Source organism: Euleptes europaea, unplaced genomic scaffold (genome assembly GCF_029931775.1).
Source record: "Euleptes europaea isolate rEulEur1 unplaced genomic scaffold, rEulEur1.hap1 H_6, whole genome shotgun sequence".
In the NCBI taxonomy this organism is placed as follows: Eukaryota; Metazoa; Chordata; class Lepidosauria; order Squamata; family Sphaerodactylidae; genus Euleptes; species Euleptes europaea.
In genome coordinates this window covers 169,129-188,351 of record NW_026612054.1, presented here as the reverse complement: position 1 = coordinate 188,351, position 19,223 = coordinate 169,129, and the positions used below count along the sequence as shown (strand labels likewise).

General features: G+C 43.9%; 1 protein-coding gene across 7 annotated transcripts in view; it reads left to right on the top strand.

Moving 5' to 3' along the window:
- LOC130493041 (membrane-associated guanylate kinase, WW and PDZ domain-containing protein 2-like) overlaps positions 1 to 19,223 on the top strand; it is a 169,104-nt gene that overhangs the window by 62,157 nt on the left and 87,724 nt on the right. For 6 of the 7 annotated variants that reach the window (XM_056866817.1, XM_056866815.1, XM_056866814.1 and 3 more), the window contains one exon: positions 1,553 to 1,742. In XM_056866817.1, the coding sequence (XP_056722795.1) occupies positions 1,553 to 1,742 (190 nt within the window). The remainder of the gene's footprint in view (positions 1 to 1,552; positions 1,743 to 19,223) is intronic. The other variant, XM_056866816.1, reaches the window with a different exon arrangement.

Here is a 19,223-nt window from a genome sequence, read left to right as displayed (position 1 = left end):
TCCCAGCCTATAGGCTTTTATGTCTCGTTATCTCGTGTAGCTAATTTTGCCGAGCAATTGCAAAGCAAGGAAAATTAGCCAAGTGAGTTAATGTGAGATGAAAATTCCTTGGCAAGCAGAGATGCCTTTTCTCTCAGTGCAGTGCCAAGGTAAATGCCTGCAAGGTTTTCTCAAGTTTTGAATAACCAGGAATCACCTACATAATTCTGAGCACTCAAAGCCTAGCTGTCTTTCTTCTGGTAGATGTATGACTTCTGATACTCTTGAAAGTCATAAAAATAGCACAGGGAATGAAATGAGTAAGTTACCTTCAAGAGACCCTAAACACATTTGTGTTTCAGACTATTAGTGGGCATGGTGTGCTAGCTGGTTTTTAGTAAAAACGAGTTTAATGGTGCAGAGAGGCAAAATTATTAAAATAAACAAATCCTCAAACTGGCAATTCTAGGAATGGTAAACAAAGATGTGTCCGGGACAATTTGAGATGAAACGCAAATAAAAGAAAAGGTAAAAGGAGTGCTCATTCTTTTGCTTTACATCTTGGATAAGGTGTACTTTCTTGCCAAAGGCTGGGCCCAACAGTAGATTAGCTGCCACTGATCAGTTCTCAAGAGAGGAAGATTAAAATAAACCTTGATCCTCTTCCTCAAGTCTGGTATGCCCCATCCATAAAAGCATCATCTTTGGCACTAGGCAGCAGAATTTTTAATACCTAGCAACTGGCTACTTCCTGTTTTGGCCCTTCTCCTTCCTATGAAGCATCTGGGGCTGCTAAACACTAGCTACCCATTCTCCTTGTTGGCTTGTGCAAACTCCATGTGCCCTGACAACCATGGCTTCTCCTGTCTCTCCACCAGCCACGTTACTGCCACTGTTCTTTCTGGCTTCCCCTGCCATATGGCCTGGGCTGAATGTGGACCCCTAATCAGTCTCTCTGCTAACCATCCAAGCAGCTGGCTGCCTCTCCATCACAGAGTGTTTTGGGTCATGGCACCAATCTGGAACCCCTAAACCACAGATTCTTCTAAATCAGACTGTTTTAATTTTAGCAGTTGACCTTCCAAATTAGAGCATAGAGAGGTCTTTATTTTATTAGAACATAAAGACGTCTTTTTATATACTTTATTGGTGCAGCTGCCACACATATATGGAAAATACAAAACTTTGGGCTGTTGCAATTGTTCTCGTGTATAGAAAAAGAGGCAATAGCAAATACTAAAATACAAAATATACTTCTTGTATTGGTTATTTATATATTTAATTCATTTATACACCACCTTTCTCCCCAGTATGGACCCAAAGTGGCTTAAATCATTCTCCTTTCCTCCGTTTTATTTTGTCAACATCCTTGTGAGGTAGAGTAGGTTGAGAGTAACTGGCCCAAGGTCACCCAGCAATCTTCCATGCAGAATAGGGATTTGAAGCTGGATCTCCCAGATCCTAGTTTGTCTCTATAACCGTGTTAATATTTACTATTCACTTCTAAAACAGCAGTAAAAACATGATACAGATATTGCCTAATGTTTCCTTGTTTGTGTTTTTTTTACCATAGATGATGGAACGATGGGAGAATCAAGGCAGTCCTCAGACAAGTTTATCTGCTCCAGCTATACCACAGAATATCCCCTTCCCTCCCACCCTGCACAGGAGTTCTTTTCCTGATTCCACAGAGGCCTTTGACCCAAGAAAACCTGACCCGTACGAGCTGTATGAGAAGTCACGCGCTATTTATGAAAGTAGGCGTAAGTGAAAACGATGGTCCCTTTGCTGAGCACTACACTTTAGACGTCCCGATAAATGTACCAACAGTGCCATCCTAAATGGAATTATATCCTCCTAAACCCATTGAAGTCAATGGATTTAACAGAGTGTAGCTCTGTTCAGGATTGCACTATAAATCTGGCACAGCTGTAACTCAAATTAAAGAGAACAATGAATGCAATTATTGTGGATAACAGGAAAAAACACAACTAGGAACAAAACTTTGGTGCATTTATCTTAAATCCCCTTGCATTAGAGAACGCAATCTATCACATGCTTCAACCAATTAAATTCAACAGGAATTAATTTCAAGAGACATGCTGAATGGTGTGTGCCTCCTTTACTTATTTGTTTGGATGTATGGATAAGCAGTTTGTTTAGGGCTCCTGCTCTCAATCCCAGTCCCACAGAACAAGGAATGTCCAATTAATGTTACAGAGCAACTTGTCTTTACCTTTCGCTAGCAATGTGATTTTTATATGGTATATTTTGGGGTATTACCGGTATTTAAAATCTTATCACAAAGCTGAGTTAAAATCAAACCAATAGTTTTATGCGTATCATAAGTATCTTTTGACTTGTTTCATTAGAGTGTCATGCTGCCAACCTCAGGTCTTCAGGAATCTGAAATAAAAACTTAGAGAATGCAAAGTCTGAAGTCCATGGATGTTCTCATATGCACACACAATTTGGATCCACCAGAGCGTTTCTGCAGACAGAAGTATTTCTGCCCATGGTTCATGACATTCTTACATCCCTCCTTTCCCTGCCTCTGAAAATGCTGCTTCTGGGGGATTGGGAACTCCAAGGAACAGCATCTTGGGTGCATTTGGAGCTGCAGCAGGAGGGGAAGGCAAGAAAGTCATGCTCTGTGGGCAGAAATCCTTCCATCTGCAGAAGTGCTCCAGTGGATCCAATACACACAAGGACTCCCTGCTCACTTCAGTGCAGGGACCTTCCGTAGAAAGAGATGTGCATGTGGGGCTGCTTGTCCCTTGAAGTAAATAGTGAAATCATTGTTCACAGGAATGTTCTATGGATGTGTTAAAGGTGTCATGTGCCTTGAAGCCACTGATAGAAGCAGAGTTTTATGTTCTTTGAATCCACATATATTTTAAAAACTTGGCTTGTACTTCATCATGGATTTGCTTTCATAAAGAAATAGCTGAGAGTTCAACATCAAGGCCCAATAGCAAACTTTCTCATTATGTTTCATGGATCAAAATGTTTGTCTTCGATCTTCTGTGCGGTCCCACATTTGGGCCTGCTCATATGCAGGCCTGCCTTCAGAGAGAACTTTCTAAGTGTAAAGTCTTGAAAAGGCGTCCCTCCCTCTCAGAGCATGTCCTTGCATTTTCCTGCCAAAAAAGAGGGAGCAGCGCCATTTCCCCTCAGTTCTTCCTTAGCCGCCAAGCTGAGAGGATGTACCTAGATCTGCTCTTAGTTTTACTGTATTTCACTACTGTACCTTTCTTCTTCAAAATGGCTCAAAAATCACTGTTTAAGAAATGTCTGCAGTGAGGTACAAAGATGCTCCAAACATCTGCCTCTGTCAGTCGCACAATGTAGGGTCCTGTTGGCGCTGCCAACGGTTTACCCCCCAGGCCAGAAGTGACAGGCCTTCCCAACTTAAGGCCGCTCCCTGCCCTTTCTGGCTCTGAAAAACTGGCTGCAAAGTCATCAGCCACAAGAGAGTTTTCGTCCCAACTCGTGTCGCTGTCGTCTGTGCCGTCCATGAAGAGTAGTTATTCTGGGCTGCAAGGTGTACCGTATTTTTCGCTCCATAAGACACACTTTTTTCCTCCTCAAAAGTGAGGGGAAATGTCTGTGCGTCTTATGGAGTGAATGTGTGTGTGTTACAGTAACCTGCCCCCCTTCCGCCCGGGTCTGCAGACGCTCGACGGCCGCGCGGCCACGCTCCCAGGCTTCTGCTTTTACCTGCTCTCCTGTCCTTGCCCGCGTCTCTCTCCCCAGATTGTAAACCCCAGGCGAGAAGCCAGATTGCTGAAGAGGGAGGAGGAGGAGGCTCTCCGTTGCAAAAAGGAGGCAGCTGCCCGGACCGCTGAGCCGCGCCCCCCCCCCAGGGGCTTCCCTCCGCACATTGAATGAAACTCTCCCACGGCCGAGCTGCCGCTATGCCCCGCAGCCGCTAGCGGCGCGCAGCGCCAACCTTCCCACCACCCGGCCGACGCGCAGGGGAGGCGGGGGGCGCCGTCTCCTTCCCCCGGGACGGCCCTTCCCCCAGAGGCAGCCCTCGAGGGTACCCAGGAGCCGAGGAGGGGCCGCCCGTCGCGCTGCAGCCTCGACCCGGGGGATCCCGCACCTCGCCGCCGTCCGCTTTCCGTTCCCTTTGCCCCCGTCAATCTTTCATGGTTTAGTCCGCGCTGAAATGGGGAAGGGGGCGAAGATACTTCTCCCACACATAATAGGCTTGATTCGGTGTAACGGAGCAGATGCGGTGGGAGAAACTGGGAGAAACTGGTGCCTTTCTGGGCTTCCTCCTTTATTAATTGAGGGGGGGATGTAGTTGAGTCGGCTCGAGAGGTATGAGAGGTATGAGGAGTGTGTCGCCAGCCTGTGCGAGCGGCCAAAGTTGAAAATGGCTCTCTTCTGCACCCTCCTGCTGTATTGATAACATTGGCCATTTATGCACAGAAGGTTTTGACTCTTGTTTCCTCCTCTAAAAACTAGGTGCGTCTTATGGTCAGGTGCGTCTTATGGAGCGAAAAATACGGTACTGTGCAGCAGCACTTAACTTTAGAATTGCAAACTATCATGCCATTATGGCTGCATACCCTCTGCTCTTGTGGCATCTTATGACATCCTACATAGATCTCATTCCTGAGGATTAGTGATCTTTGGCCAACCTGCTACAAGCAGAAGCCAACAGCAAAGGAATGCTAGTCGACATGCATCTGATTGCTCTGCCTGCTCAATGGCTTCAGCCATTACCATGAGGTTATTTGCCTGGTTATAATCAGTAGCATTCCCACCAAAGACTAGTGCCAAGATAGAGGATCTTCCCTTTGAAGGAGACCAGCTCTTCTCTGCAAGGACGGATGACACCCTGGCACAGATAAAAAAAAGAACTAACAGACTGCCAGGTCTTTGGGTGTCACTCCAGTTCTACCTCAATTTGTAAAACAGCATTTCCAACCCAGGAAACATTTTGCACATCAGAGGTATCATAAAGGAACCTCTTCTTTCTCCTCCTTTTATGCACTGCAGCCCCACTACTCTGCACTTCGATCCCAGTGGTAAATGAGGGAGCCCAGATCTCATTGCAAGCCTTCACAACCCCAGTCACCCAAGGACCCTCACCAGGGCCAGAAATGTCTGTTCTGACGAGACAGTAGTTTTTCTGACTCTCCACCTTTCTTCTTGGACAAGCTGGCTCCTTTTCTACCTGCCTGCAATGAAATCACCACAGACTCCTGGGTGCTTGCTATTGTGGGCAGGTTACAAGTTCCAGTTTCACTCTAGACCACCATTGGGTGTCCCTATGTCCAGGAGCCCTACTCCTACTAAACATTTAACATCAGCAGTCCTACTTTCTAAGGATGCAATAGAAGTTGCTCTCTATTCTGATTTGCAGAGGGACATAACTTCTGCCAGGAGGGTAGGTGAAATGGCTGCATTGAGGGATTAGCCCCCTTTATCCATTTTTTCCTAATAAGATGTTACTCTGACCCAGCTTTCAGTTTTTACCTAAATTTCATCTGGCCCAATTTGTTTCCTTAGCTGTATTTTTTCTGGACTCCTCATCCCCAGCGGAAAGAGCCTTACCCGGTTTAGATGTTAAGAGGTCTTTATTATATTATTTACAAGGCACAAGTTTTTTTCCGGAAGGACCACACTCTATTTGTTTTTTGTTTTTTAATGGACCACACAAAGGTTGCTCAGCATCTTCACAGACTTTGGCATGCTGGATAGTTCAGACAATTAAATTATGTTATGAACATGCTGGTGTCTCTTCCCCTCTCGATTCAACCTTATTCCACCAGATCCCAGGTGTCAGTTGTGCTCCTTTGTAAGATCCCCTTGGTTGACATTTGTAAAGCTGCGACCTGTTCTTCCTTGGACACATTTATCCAACATTATGCTGTGATCACATATGCCGGACGAGATTCAGCTGTCAGAAGGCTGTGTTACACTTTGTCTTTCACTAACAGACTCACACCCACCACCACATAGCTTGTTAGTCTCCCAAATGTGGGACTTCACAGAAGACTGAAGACGAGAACAAGGTTGCACTTACCTGTAACTGTTGTTCGTCGAGTTGTTTTCTGTGTAGGCGCACATTCCCTCCCTCCTTCCTTTCTGTGAGCTTTCTGCTTTTACTCTTGAGAGCTCTGACTGACAGCATAGGAGAACTGAGGGGGAAATGGCGCCAGTGCGCCACTCCGTCTCGGCGCCTGTCGTTTTCAGCAGAAAAATATGAGTGCGTGCCAAGAGGGAGGAGCGCCTTTTCAGGGCTTTAGAGCTAGAAAGTTCTCTCCAATGGGAGGCCTGCTCATGTGCAGTCCCAAATGTGTGCCTGCACAAGTCGAAAAACAACAGTTACAGGTAAGTGCAGCCCTTTTTTTACCTTATAGGGCATGTTGTGCTCTCAATCAAAATTCCAAAAACAAAATGAATGCTGTTTGTTATTATTAAACTAGAGGTCTGTGGCTTGTTACTGCAGCTGTTTCATACCTGGCCCATCCATGTTCACCCCAAGCTAACCACAACCTCCAGGTCCTGAGAAAGAGATAAAAAATGATCATCGTCACACCTAGAAGCATAAGAGGTTCTCTGAATGTATAGAAAGATACATGCACTGGGCTTCATTGAAGTCTCCTTTGCACATACAACTTGGTCTTCTCCATGGGCTAATGTGGAAGAGGCCTGCTTGACTGCAAATTGAGTTCAGCCTTGTGTTACCAATTCTGTGTTGAAAAATTCCTTGAGATTTGGGGGTACAATCTTGGTAGGGCGGGGTCTGTGGAAGGGAGAGGCCTCAGCAGGATATAATGCCATAGACTCCACCCTCCACAGCAGCCATTTTCTCCAGTGAAACTGATCGATGTCATCTGGAGATCAGTTGTAATTCCAGGAGATCTCCAGGCCCCACCTGGAAGTCAGCAACCCTAGTTCAACCAGAAAGGAAATTCTGTGTGCACATAGAGGACTCTGGATTTCAATCATGGGACTTCTAAAGTTCTCTTAGTCTGAGCCTCGATATGAGTTGACCAAAAGGCTTGCAGTGGAAATAGGAAAACCTCTCAAGCACTGACTGACTTTTAACTCCTTTTTAAAAATCTCTTCATTGCTTTAGTGGCAAAATAATGATGTAGTTCTGAAAGATTATTCCCCAGTGATCCCTCTCTTGTGAACATCTGTCAGGAGAGAAGACAGGACCTGCAATTACCCAGCTTAAAAAAAATAAAAAATAACTCAGCATCTTTGTTTAAAAGACACTTGATTTGATCTTACACTTGAAAGACCAGGAGAGTCCTTTGCCAATAATTGCTGGTCAAATGGGACTTACTCTGTAGTTGATGATATGCTTTCACTTGCTATTTGATAGGAAGCCTCCAGAGTAGACAAAGCAGGGAAGTGCTGACTCAGTACTGGTTCTCTGGCCAAGCCGCTCAAGGGAGGTGACTGACACACACAGAAGCCCAACTATCAGACTGGGAGGTGACTGGCATCTGGAGTTGCCAATCTGGTTAAGAAATTCTTAGAGATTTAGGGGTGGAGCCTGGAGAGAATGGGGTTGATGCGAGAATTTTTCCTGCTTCTCCCCTGTCTCCGTTCTTTTTATAATTGGAAATTCTCTGGGTGCTTTACTCACCAGAAGCAAGGACCAGAGGACGTGATAGGAAAGACAGACCTTGTACTCTTACACTATTCACACATATAACAGTAAAGCATATAGGTTTATTTGAACTTACAAAGAGTTATAAGGCAAAGAGAAAAATAATACTTGACTAAATATATAAGACATAAATTAGAAAGCGAGCTTTGTTACATGTCAGACAGTTAAAGGGTTAATATTGCAACTGACCAAATGGCCAGTTTGTGGTGGCCATTGCAATCGTGCCCGAGGGCATTTTGCATGTTCAACTGCTTTCGATTTCTTTGTTAGAAGAGAAAGTAGTTGTACACTTTTTGCTTGACTGCCAAACAGGCAGGATGGAGAGAGGCTCTCCTTTTGCTAAGGGTGCCTACTCATAAGTAAGCTTAGTGCCTTGCCAAAGGCGTTTGGCAAGTATAGGAAACATAGAATGTAGACAGAATTATTTGTTTTGTATCCCAGTGATATTTTTCCCTACCCTGAGTTAGAGTAAAGATTGTTTTACTTCAAGGCAAATGCATCTTGCCTCTTTTGTGCGTGTGTGTGATCTCAATTCTCATAGTTCAAGAGGACGATCCAATCCCTCTGATTTGGTAGCAGAAAATTAAGTATCGGGGTTTCCTTTACAGGAACTGGGGCCCCGATCATATCCCCAATAACATGCAAGTTGACGTACAGACAAACAGTTACACAGGCCTCTGGGACACTTCCAGAGAGAGAGACAGAGATGGCAACCATTCAGTGGGTCTGTGGTCTCTCCGTGGAAGGACGACGGGCTGGCATCTTGGAGGCTCTTTTATAGGCTAAACCGTGAGAGAAAGAGTTTTACAACAGCCCTCCTTACAAGCTCTTCCGGAGATGAGCTTGCCATATCTTGCATTGAAGTTTCTGTTCCCAGTATGTTACTTAGTTAACAGAGTCTCTGACAATTGTTTGTCTGTGAAGTCTGTGTACCTTAACAATTTCCCCCAGTTCAAAAGGGTCTCTGTCAACTGTTTGTTTGTGAAGCCTGTGTACCTAAGCAAATCCCCCCAATATAACAGATAGCTTCTTACCGGCCTAAATGCCCTTCTTCCCCCTAAAACATAATTGCAAGCAACTAGTGTGCTTTGTTTTAATCAGCTCCTACCAAATGCCATCTCCGGTGCCCTTTAAGGCAGAGGTCAGTCACAGGCTTCTTAAGCTATAGATTGTAATATAAAAATGGTTCTTCTTAACCCAAATCATTCTTTATAAAATTCTCACCACAGGGGTTTGGGTGGGGACCTCAGTTGGGTATAATGCCTTTGAGTCCACCCTCTAAAGCAGCAATTTTCTTCAGGGGAGTTGATCTCTGTCAGGTAAATTGAACAAAATCCCATGAAACTCTGTTGAGTTTCACAGGGCTACGCCAAAATGTTTGCAGGCTCAAGTTCATGCCTGCAAAGGGGGGCATTTCCGGGGTGATAGGGCTTAGGGATGATAGGGCTCTGCCCCCAGGAATGCCCTGGGAATGCCCCTAATGGTGCCAGCACAAGCCCCTTGCACTAGAGGAATGCTGCCAGGGAGGCTGCACTGGCACCCAAGCCTCCCTCTTTCTCCCACCTGCAACCCCTTTTTTACTGTCTCTCTACTCTATGCCTGTCACTTTGTATCTCTTTCTCCCCCCTACCCCATCATTCTCTCTGCCCCATCACCCTCCCAGCCACCCACCTGCTTTCTCCACCCTCACAGCATTTCCCAACCTGGAGTTGGCAACCCTAGGCCTAGCTCCAGTGAGTCCTCCCTCAAAGGCCAAAATAGGCCTGGAAAGGGTTGTTTCTGTGTGGCTGTGTCTGGGCCTTGGGCACAGCTGAGTACCCAGAGCCAGGAAGCTGGGAACATGGTGAGGTCTCTGTTGCTTGCAGTTGTTCTTCTGCTGCTCCTCAGAGCCAGCATAAGTTGCCCTGCACCAACGTTAGTGTCCACTTAGCCAGCGCAAGTGACACTAATGCCAGCATAGGGATCATGTTGGCTGCAAAGGTCTCCCCCTTCAGGATTGCTCTGCCCATCTGGATCTAACCAAACAGCCTTAGAAGTAGGGTTTCCTGGAGGAAAAAAGTCCTCCGATAGCGATTTAGTGGGATGTTATTTACACGATGTTATTTACACAAGATATTCTTTATCTTTATGCCATAAAAAGTTTCAGTTGCCCATTTCCATACACGGGGAGGGGCCATGGCTTAATGTTAGGTCATCAGTTGGCATGCAAAAGGTCCCAAGTTCAATCCCCAGCATTTCCAGGTAAAAGATTTGGTGGTAGGTGATGTGAAAGACCTCTGTTTGAAACCCTGGAGATCCACTGCAAGTCTGAGTAAGACAGTACTGACTGTGATGGCCTGATTCAATATAAGTCACCTTCAAATGCTTATATGAAGCATTTGTCTGTTAAAGGAACAGGACACTCCAAGCCTGTTGGCAGCCCTACTTGGAAAGATGTAACTCTGCTTAGGATGGTGCTATAACTCTGGTTAACTTATGCTGCTGCTCTTGGGTGTCATGGATAGCTGGAGTTGGTTTCTGGCTGGGATTCTGTCAGACCTCAGTACCTCGTCGCGTTTTTTGCATAGGGAACTTCACTCGAGGTGTGGTCGCGAGTTTAAAGTTTTATTAAGAAAGCCAGCAAGTTCAGCAAGTCATAGAAACTTAAGGCTAGAATACAGACATGGGGAAATACTGGTACATTTATAAGGTACATACAATGGGGTTGATTATGTTCAGGGTACAATACAAAAGGACGAGGAGCGGCAGAATTGTCTTGATAGTTCAGATACAAGGAAACAATACGGAAGTAAACTGCCGGTAACTACTTAAGCAAATGCATACAAGAATTTAACGTGTGCAATAGCTAGACCATCTCCCAGGCTCCCAGGCATTGTTCTGCGGGACCTGATATCATACTAGCGATAACTCGGGCGGGTCTCCATTGTGGTGCAGATGCCGGGCGGGGGGGGGGCAGAGTGCAAACGGGGAAGGACGGAGCGAACTAAACCTCCATTTTGTTTATGTGGGGAACCATCTTGTTTTATCCGGGGTCGACGGAAAGCCTTAGCTGACAGATTTCTCCATCACCCAGTGCACAAGTAGGGGAGGGGAAAGGATAGAAGAGGGAGGCACACACAGGAGCCCTGCAACAAGATGAGGTTATATATATTTGAATTGAACCATGTCCAGTTTGCTGCCACAGCGTTCTTTTGTTCTGTTGCTTCAGTATAGCTTCCAAGGAGGCAAAGTGTGTGCCTTCATTGTGAAATGAGCAGTACTGCCAAAGTGTGAGAAAAACAATGGTAAAAAATGAAATGAACGTAGCTAGGCTGGGGGTGGGGGGGAATGACAGGTTATTTTTCAATCTGTGTTGCATAAAATAAGCCTGAAATACTGCGCAAATTCTCCCCATCTCTTCTCAGTTATTTTGATGCTTTTATAGCTGGCTTCTGTATGTTAGAGGAGAGATTCCCAGAGCCTTCCCCATTAACACATCAGTCAGGCACTGAAGGGTAAAATGTTGATGTAATTCCACACAGTTCTTAAATTCAGATGTATACAATAGAATATCATTTGTGCTTTCTTACCATGAACCCAGCATAAAACAGCTTTTTGTTGTAGAGATTAGAATGTGTATAAATTTCCAGTCTGAGGCTCAAACTGCTGGTATTGCAATGAAAGGCTGATGAACGGCACAGAAGTGCCATTAAATAGGAACACAATGAAATAGAGAGATCTGATTAGACTGAAATGTACACCCCATCACCTTCAGCTTTAACCTGAAAAAACTGATGTTATCCAAAGTGTAACCCAAATATGTTTATTATTGCAAACTCTTGTAATGTTAATCTTTTTCATAAAGTGAGCAACACTTATTCTTGAACTCCTAGATGGTTTTAAAGTTCACGGTGCAATCCTATTCATAGTTTCTCCAGTCAAAGCCCATTGAAATTAATGGGCTGGGACTGAAATATTTCAGCATTGGATTTCTCTTTCGGTTGGAACACAGTCTTGATTTGTGATTTATGCCAAGACATTACCTGTATTAGACCCAGTTGGACTTCTTCAGTAATAAGAAACAAAGGTTCCAAAATTACATGTATTAAAACTGCACTAGGCTATTTTAACTTCTCAATTCACCTATGATTAAAAGCTTTTCCCATTAACCTAACAAACTGTTTAGAAACTGAGCCTCCTAACTGCCTCCGTCTATTTTTCCCCGACCCAACTGGCTTTTTTCAACTACCATACTGTGTTCCATGTAACTCTGATCTGATTGACTCATGCAGATACAAATTAATATCAGAGATGCCTGTTACTTTGGACAAGTTTTTAATGCATACTTCACACTTTATACCTTCATCTGTAGAAATGCAGGTGGTGATTTGCGGGTTCTCTAAGTGATATGCAATCAAGCAAATTGGTTGAAGAGCACAGCTCTGACATATGAATCGCAAGTTACCGTACTGGAGGGCTTCACCGCCTTTATCCTAACTGAGTGGGTGGACACAGTGCAGGTTCCAGTTAGTACTCCAAGTCAGTCATTCCAGCATGGTGGTGGCAGAACGTACTGATATACATGGTTGTTTGGAAGTCAATTGACTTTCAGTATATTGGATATCCACTAGTGTTGGAATTTAAGTACATTTGGGATGTAGGATTGTGATATACAAGAACTGTAAGATCTTTGCTTTGCTCCCACCATTGCCTTCCCAAGAAGTTGGGGGGGGAAATTGTCCAGTGCCCAATCAGACCGCATTGGAAGCCCTGCATGAAACCAGATTTGAGATATTTCTTTAGCTTGACCCTGAAAGCTACGTCTTCTTTCCCCCCCACGCAAGACAAATGTAATGCCTTTTCCAAGTGAATTGGCCATTGATTCTGTTAGAGAAATATGACACAATTTTCAAAGGGATATTAATCTAATATGATACAAGCATTTGTATGAAGCATATTTGTTTACAATACAGTTTTGGAAAATATAAAGAGACTGGGGATCTGAGTAATTTAAAAAAAAAGCAACAAAGTGTACTGCTTGAGAAATCTCATAGATTTGGGACACTTTCCAAGCTCATCCCTTTCCCTTGCACCTGCATTATGACATAGATGTGTTTGTTGGTTTAACCCAGACTTGCAGCTGTAGGGGTTAGGCCCCAGGCGTTTTCCATGGAAGATTCCTCCCCCACATTATTGAAATGAGGGAGGAAAACTAGAGTCTGTAGCGAAGTTAGAATTGATTCCAGGCACTTCGTTCCCCCAAAAAATATTAATAAGGGCTTTGATGCCTCTGTAACAAAGTACAAGCTACAGAGTACAAGCATTTTCCATCCCGGAGGTTGTTAAAAGAAAGCACCCATTCTAGTGGCTGTATGGGCATCTTCTTTGTTTTGCCTAGCTTCAGTGAGCCACAATGGTGGTGCGCCAGTGTGTGGACCTCTAAGGTGGGGGGTGGGAATAGCATGGTAGAAATGATGGTTTGAAACTGCTTGTTTGGGGCCATTAAGAAAAACTGTAAATTGAGCCCATTTCTTGCCCGTATTTTAAAAGTGCTTTTAGGGCTTCCATAAATACAAAGCAAGATGCTTCTTTTTAAATAAGTTTGAGATGATGATAGGGTTGCTGTAAAATCTGGCCTCCTAAAAGCATAAGCTTTGTGCATGTCTTCTCTGTACAGACAGAAGGTACTTTTTTCAGCCAGAGCAATGATAGCAAAGAGTTTTTACTTTTTGTGCATACAAAATAAGAATCAACCCTCCTGGCATCACAAAGAATTCATATCAAATGGAGAAGAAAATGGAAGGGGCAGAGACTAAACTTTTCCCTGTTACGTTCATCTTGGCAGAAAGAGTTACTCATCGTGACAAAACATTTTTGTTGCTTATAAGGGCTGACAATATATCCAAAAGCATTTTCTGATGACATTATGACAATATCCACACTAGAGAAAGTGGGGCAGAGGAGAAGTGGTTGTGCTGACTGGCAAGGCGGTCCCAGAGGAATTGTGCTCATCAGAAGTGTCCGTTTGACAACTGACGGCTGTATTAAAGATGTAGCAGTCCCCTTCCCGTAAATTCGGCACAGTTTCCAAAAACCAGCAGGAGTTCATTTAGAAAATCTGAAGACTGTTTGCAATGGGATTTTCACTGTACAAACTGGGTGAATGGAAACGTAAACTTGAAATCATAGGGTTGGACCAAGTGTAAAATTTTACTTGTGCTAGAGCTCTTGCACAAGCAGAAATGCAAGAAAAAGACCGCCTGTGCTAAGTCAAACTTGCAGTTCCACTTGTGCAAGATCTTGTGAAACAAATTAAGGTTTTGTGCCAAGTCCGCTTATGTTTCCACTTGATCATCACTGGATCCAAGCCATATTTCTGTGGTTCTTAGTGATCTCCCATCCAAATTGCTGATCAAGTCAACCTATTCGTATTAAGATTAAGTAACAGTGAAGTATCTGTTGGCCATAGATCATTCACTGAGCTTCTTTTCCCCCAACTTCTTCCTTGGTTTATTTTCCTTGGTCAGAATCCACATAATGAGAACAGATTCCTGGAGACTTCACAAGACATGTTTGCCAGAGAAAGAACCATTTTTTAAGCCCGAACTAGTCCCGGGAAGTACTGTTAGGGAAAAGACCCTTTGACACATGCATTATGGTCCTGATCCTAAACAAGCATCTCATAAATGAGAACTGAGAAGAACCCACTACTTACATGGGATTGTCTCATGTCTGACACATGGTGGGGACCCCAGGCCCAACCAGTGCGCTCTGTAATATGTGAAAAGGCGTGTTATCTTGGACAGTAACATTTATAGCTAAGACTATATAGCCTCAGAGTTGCATTCATCCTCCCTGATTGTAGGAGCTTTATAAAGAGAGAATAATAAATCATATAATATACTTTTCAAGTTGCATAACAAAAAATAGGTGGATATATAGTGCAGAAATGTTTATTATCATATATGTGAGTCATACTTTAAAATTGCAAAAATAATATCCTGGGAACAATTTTTTTATTTCTTTTAATGTATTTATAGTCTCCCTCTTTGCAATTTTTGCAGTAGAAATTCAAGAGAATGTATAACAAAAGAGTACATCATTGTTCTGCAGCAGGCACTCCTATGCCTGTTTCCAGATCCATCTTCATTGTGTGAATTTCTACTCAGACATCAGAGTTCATTCTGTCCATGCACAGGCAGTTCCTCAGGCAGGCAAACTTCCAAACTGCCCTCGTAAATGTTTTCAAAATATTGGATTCAGTACAAGAGCCTGTCCAAGTCCAGGTGTGGCTGTTAATACATACATCTATCAAAAGCTTTCTCCCATAGAAGTGCTCTTGGAAGGGTAGTTGTTTTTCACCCACAGTGTTTAATTAAGCTTTAAGGTTGTCATTTGTAAATAAAATATGGTCATTTAAAAAAAAAATGACCATAATTACCAGACTCCACTAATAGTGATGAAAAGCAGCTATCACTGTCCCTATCTAAAGTGGCTTCTTTCTTCAAAGCATTTATCTAGATCTGTATGAACACATCCTGCTACGCTAGCAGTGCAATCCTAAGTATAGTCACACCTTTAATGTCCATTGACTTCATTGGGCTTAGAGGTGTGTAATTCTGCTTAGGGATCACACTATGAGACACATAGTATGAGATGGAAAATGATCTTTTATGAAAGCTAGAAATTAGAGTTTGATATTTCAGACCAAAACAAGTACTGTGTATTGGAATGTCTGGAGAAATTTGTTTCACCTGAAATTCCACATTTTCCTATTCAGAGCAAGGCCCACCCAGGTGTGGTTTTCAAATTAGGTTCTGATGGCAAGTCTACTTCAGCTTTCATTGTGCAGTGAAAGAACTTATGTCTAAGTGACACTTCTGCTTTTAATCATGCCTCAGTGGTGTGACCAATCCCCGGTGTGTATAATGGGGCCCTTTCTCTTTGTGCTTTATTAGACAGAGTTTTCATTTACACACCCAACCTGAGAAGGAGCAGATGTTCCTTTTATTTTTATCCCTCACAGGAACATATAATTGAATATGTTTAACCACTTTACCCTACATTTTCATTACACTAGTAACATTAAAAGCATAAGTCATAGCCTCTAAGGCCCACCTTCACTCATGAAAAACCTCCTGGACAAGGATGCAAGCCATCCTTTGGAGGAATGCACTTTAGAGGAAGGGCAATGGTTCAGTAATAGAGTGCATGCTCTGCATGCGGAAAGCTTGTGATGATAAAAACACAAGCTTTGCATGGAATCCAAGGCATTTTCATTTAAATGTGTTAGGAAATGCCTTTTTCTGCTTATCATCCTGGAGACCTGTTGCCAACCAGAATATACAGTATTGAGCTAGATAGGCCAATGAACTGACTCAACATAAAGAAGGGGGGTAAGGTTGCCAAAATCAAGTTGGGAAACTCCTGGAGATTTGGGGATGGAGTCTGGGGAGGACAGGGATGTCAGTGGGGTACAATGCCATAGAGTCTACCTCCAAAGCATCTGGTTTCTCCAGGGGAACTGATCTCTGTAGTCTGGATATGAGATGTAATTCCGGGGGATCCCTATAAGGCAGGGTTGGGAAAACTTTTTCCCACCAAGGGCCATTTGGATATTTATAACATCATTTGCGGGCCATACAAAATTATCAACTTACAAATTAGCCAACCAAGCCCCAAGCAGGCAGCTGCCCCAGATGACCCCCCCCGGCGTGGGCAAGCAGGCAGGCATCCTACAGGTGGTGCACTTGCCCACCTGGTGGCACAGGATGGTCTGTTGTACCTGCCGGGCGTAGCCATCCAGCCACACGCCGGAGATTCTCTTGCTCTGCATGGTCGGGGCCGGATTCTACAGCCGGCTCCTGCTACCTCTGCCTGCAGGGATGAAATGAGGACATACTGGCTAAGAACTCCACCCCCCCAGCGCATTCTGGCCCTGCCCCCTTTAACCCTCCATTGTCGCCACTTCCGCTCCCAGCTCTCTTGTAGTACAGAGAGAATACATTTCTCCATGGCCCAGGTGGGAAAGGGTTAGCACAGTTTCTTGGACGGTCCTAGCAGCTCCATAGCTAACGACTGTTCTGCAAGGGGGACAAAAGGTTCCTTTTCTCGGCAAAACAAACTCACATCTGCCTTGAATAGAGTCTATTCCTGTCTGCGGGAGGGGGCAGATTGTCAGTCTTAGTTCCTTCTGAGCTGGAGATCTGCCAGGACCCACAAAGGGCCAGACCAAATCATTTCGCGGGCCTTAAATGGCCCCCAGTCCTGACGTTCCCCACCGCTGCTATAAGGCATGTTCATAAACCTGTGCTACTAAAAATAGTTTTTTCAATCCACTCTGGATTCAAAAAGATGAGATGAATGTTCCACATCTCCTTCCATAAAATGTAAATGGCAAGCTTATGCAGCCTCAGTTTGCCTTTGGGTCATGGTTTTTGAATCTGGACTCTCTGCTTTGTTATTAACATTTGAAGGGTAAAAAGACCCAGAGTTGAACAGGTAAATTAAGTGGAAGTTGAATGGTTAATCACCTGCAGCCATTTGTGATCAAAAATTCTCCACCAGAGTGTTTGAAATAATTCCTATGAAAGTGAAAATACGGAAGATTGGTGATTCAGGGATTGTATTCCTTTACTGAAATATTTCCTGAAAAATCTATGTGGGTTTTCGTTGTGACTGTTTTTGTGGGGAAAGCACAGGTACGCTAACAACAATACTATACTGGTTCATTCTGTCTGTCTGTCTGTCTGTCTGTCTGTCTGTCTGTCTGTCTGTCTGTCTGTCTGTCTGTCTGTCTGCTGGTTCATTTGCTAGTTCCAAAGGATAAGGATGTTCCAAAGATGAGGCTTTTCACATTTTACATTTGTGGGATGTGATGTAGTCTGCAGGAAGTCAAGAAGAACCAACTTGGAAAATTGTTAAGTAGTAGTGAATAGGCAGGATTGAGGTGTATGTGGAATATCAGCATCTTGAACTTATTGTGCCAACACTGAGTTGATCCACACATTTGGCAATATTCCATAGTACAGTTGTTCGGGGAGTGAATCACTTCCAACTGCAGCTTTTTAAACATAATATGGCATCTTGACATTAGATAAAAGCTCTCAATGAGAGGAAAACTAGTACACCAGAGAGAAGACCAAGAGGGGGCATTTTTAGCATCAGGTAGCACTCAGAAATGTAATTTTCCACCTGCCATCTGATATGGAATATTGTCTCTGCTACAGAATGCTGATGGAGTAATTAATCTGCCAAGGTTGTTAGTTAGTTGAAAATTACATATCTGTGAATCTTAAGATCAGTCTTGAAGAAATCTCCTCAGTAGCTTAGGTGGCTCTCAGTTTTTCTTCTCAGAAGTCCATTTGATTGAAAACTCGTAGGCCACTCTGCAATATTACACATATTAGCCAACGGCTCTACTCATATGTATGACCAACTCAGTATTTATACAAACTGCTCACATGTTTGAGCACATCCAGTGCATCCAGGGCAACTTTCAGACCCAACAAAACAGGAAGGTAGCAGGGTCACTCTGTTTGAAGCTGCATTGGCCATAATCACAGAGAAGTTGTGCGGCAGCAATCTGCTGTTAACTATATGCACAGATAAGGGGCACTAAAGCCTTCTGCTGTCCACAGTGCTTGTCCCCAAAGATGTTTCACTCCAGCTAGGTTCCTGTTATCAAAACCAAAACTGAGGGGGAATTTCTGTGAAGAAACATAAGTCATCACCCTCCAGCCACACTCCCCTTTGACAGTTAAAATCAGACTTCGATCTTGCCCCCTGCTTCCTTAGTGGTAAGTTCAGACCCAGGTTTAGTCATGTGAATCGGCTGCCCTCACATCTACAGTTGGCCCTTGCCTGTAGTTTTTAAGCAGCAATAATAATATTTATTTTTATTATTTTGTTGCAAATTCTGCCCTCACAAGGGCCACCAAGGCAGCTAACAAATTAAAACATACATGATAAAATCACATTTTAAAACCAACCCCCATACAAAAAACATACATAATTAAAACAATTTAAAACATAGATGAAATACATACAAAGACATAAAAACAACAATTAAAACATTGGTCAGGATCACCGAGGGAATGCTAAACTAAACAAAAAAGTCTTCACCCTCTGGTGGAAGTTGGCAACAAAAGGGGACAGATGACTCTCCCTGGGGAGAGAGTTCCAGAGTTTTGGTACCATGACTAAGAAGGCCCTCTCCCAGGTTACCTCTGAAGGGGGAGCACCTGAAGCAGGGACTCCAAAGTAGTGGTTCATAAGGGAGTAGGTCAGGGGTGTCAAACTCAATTGTTATGAGGGCTGAATATGACATAAATGTTACTTGGTCGGGCCGGAGCATGCCTCACCAACCCAGATTGAGAGTGTGGGGGGAGGAGTTCCGCTAGAGACGCTGGACTGAGCGCCATGTTCTTCGGGAGCTCCCGAAGAACCCAAGAAACATTCAAATTTGGGATGCACTCTGCATCCCTACCCGGTTCCTAAATAGTGGACCGGGGAACAGGAACTCTCCTGCAGCCTTGAAGAGCGGTCTGACCCCCATTTTTCTGAGAGAGGACAACTTTCAGGGAACTGGGCGAGGTCCCGCCGGCATTGAGGGGAAAATACA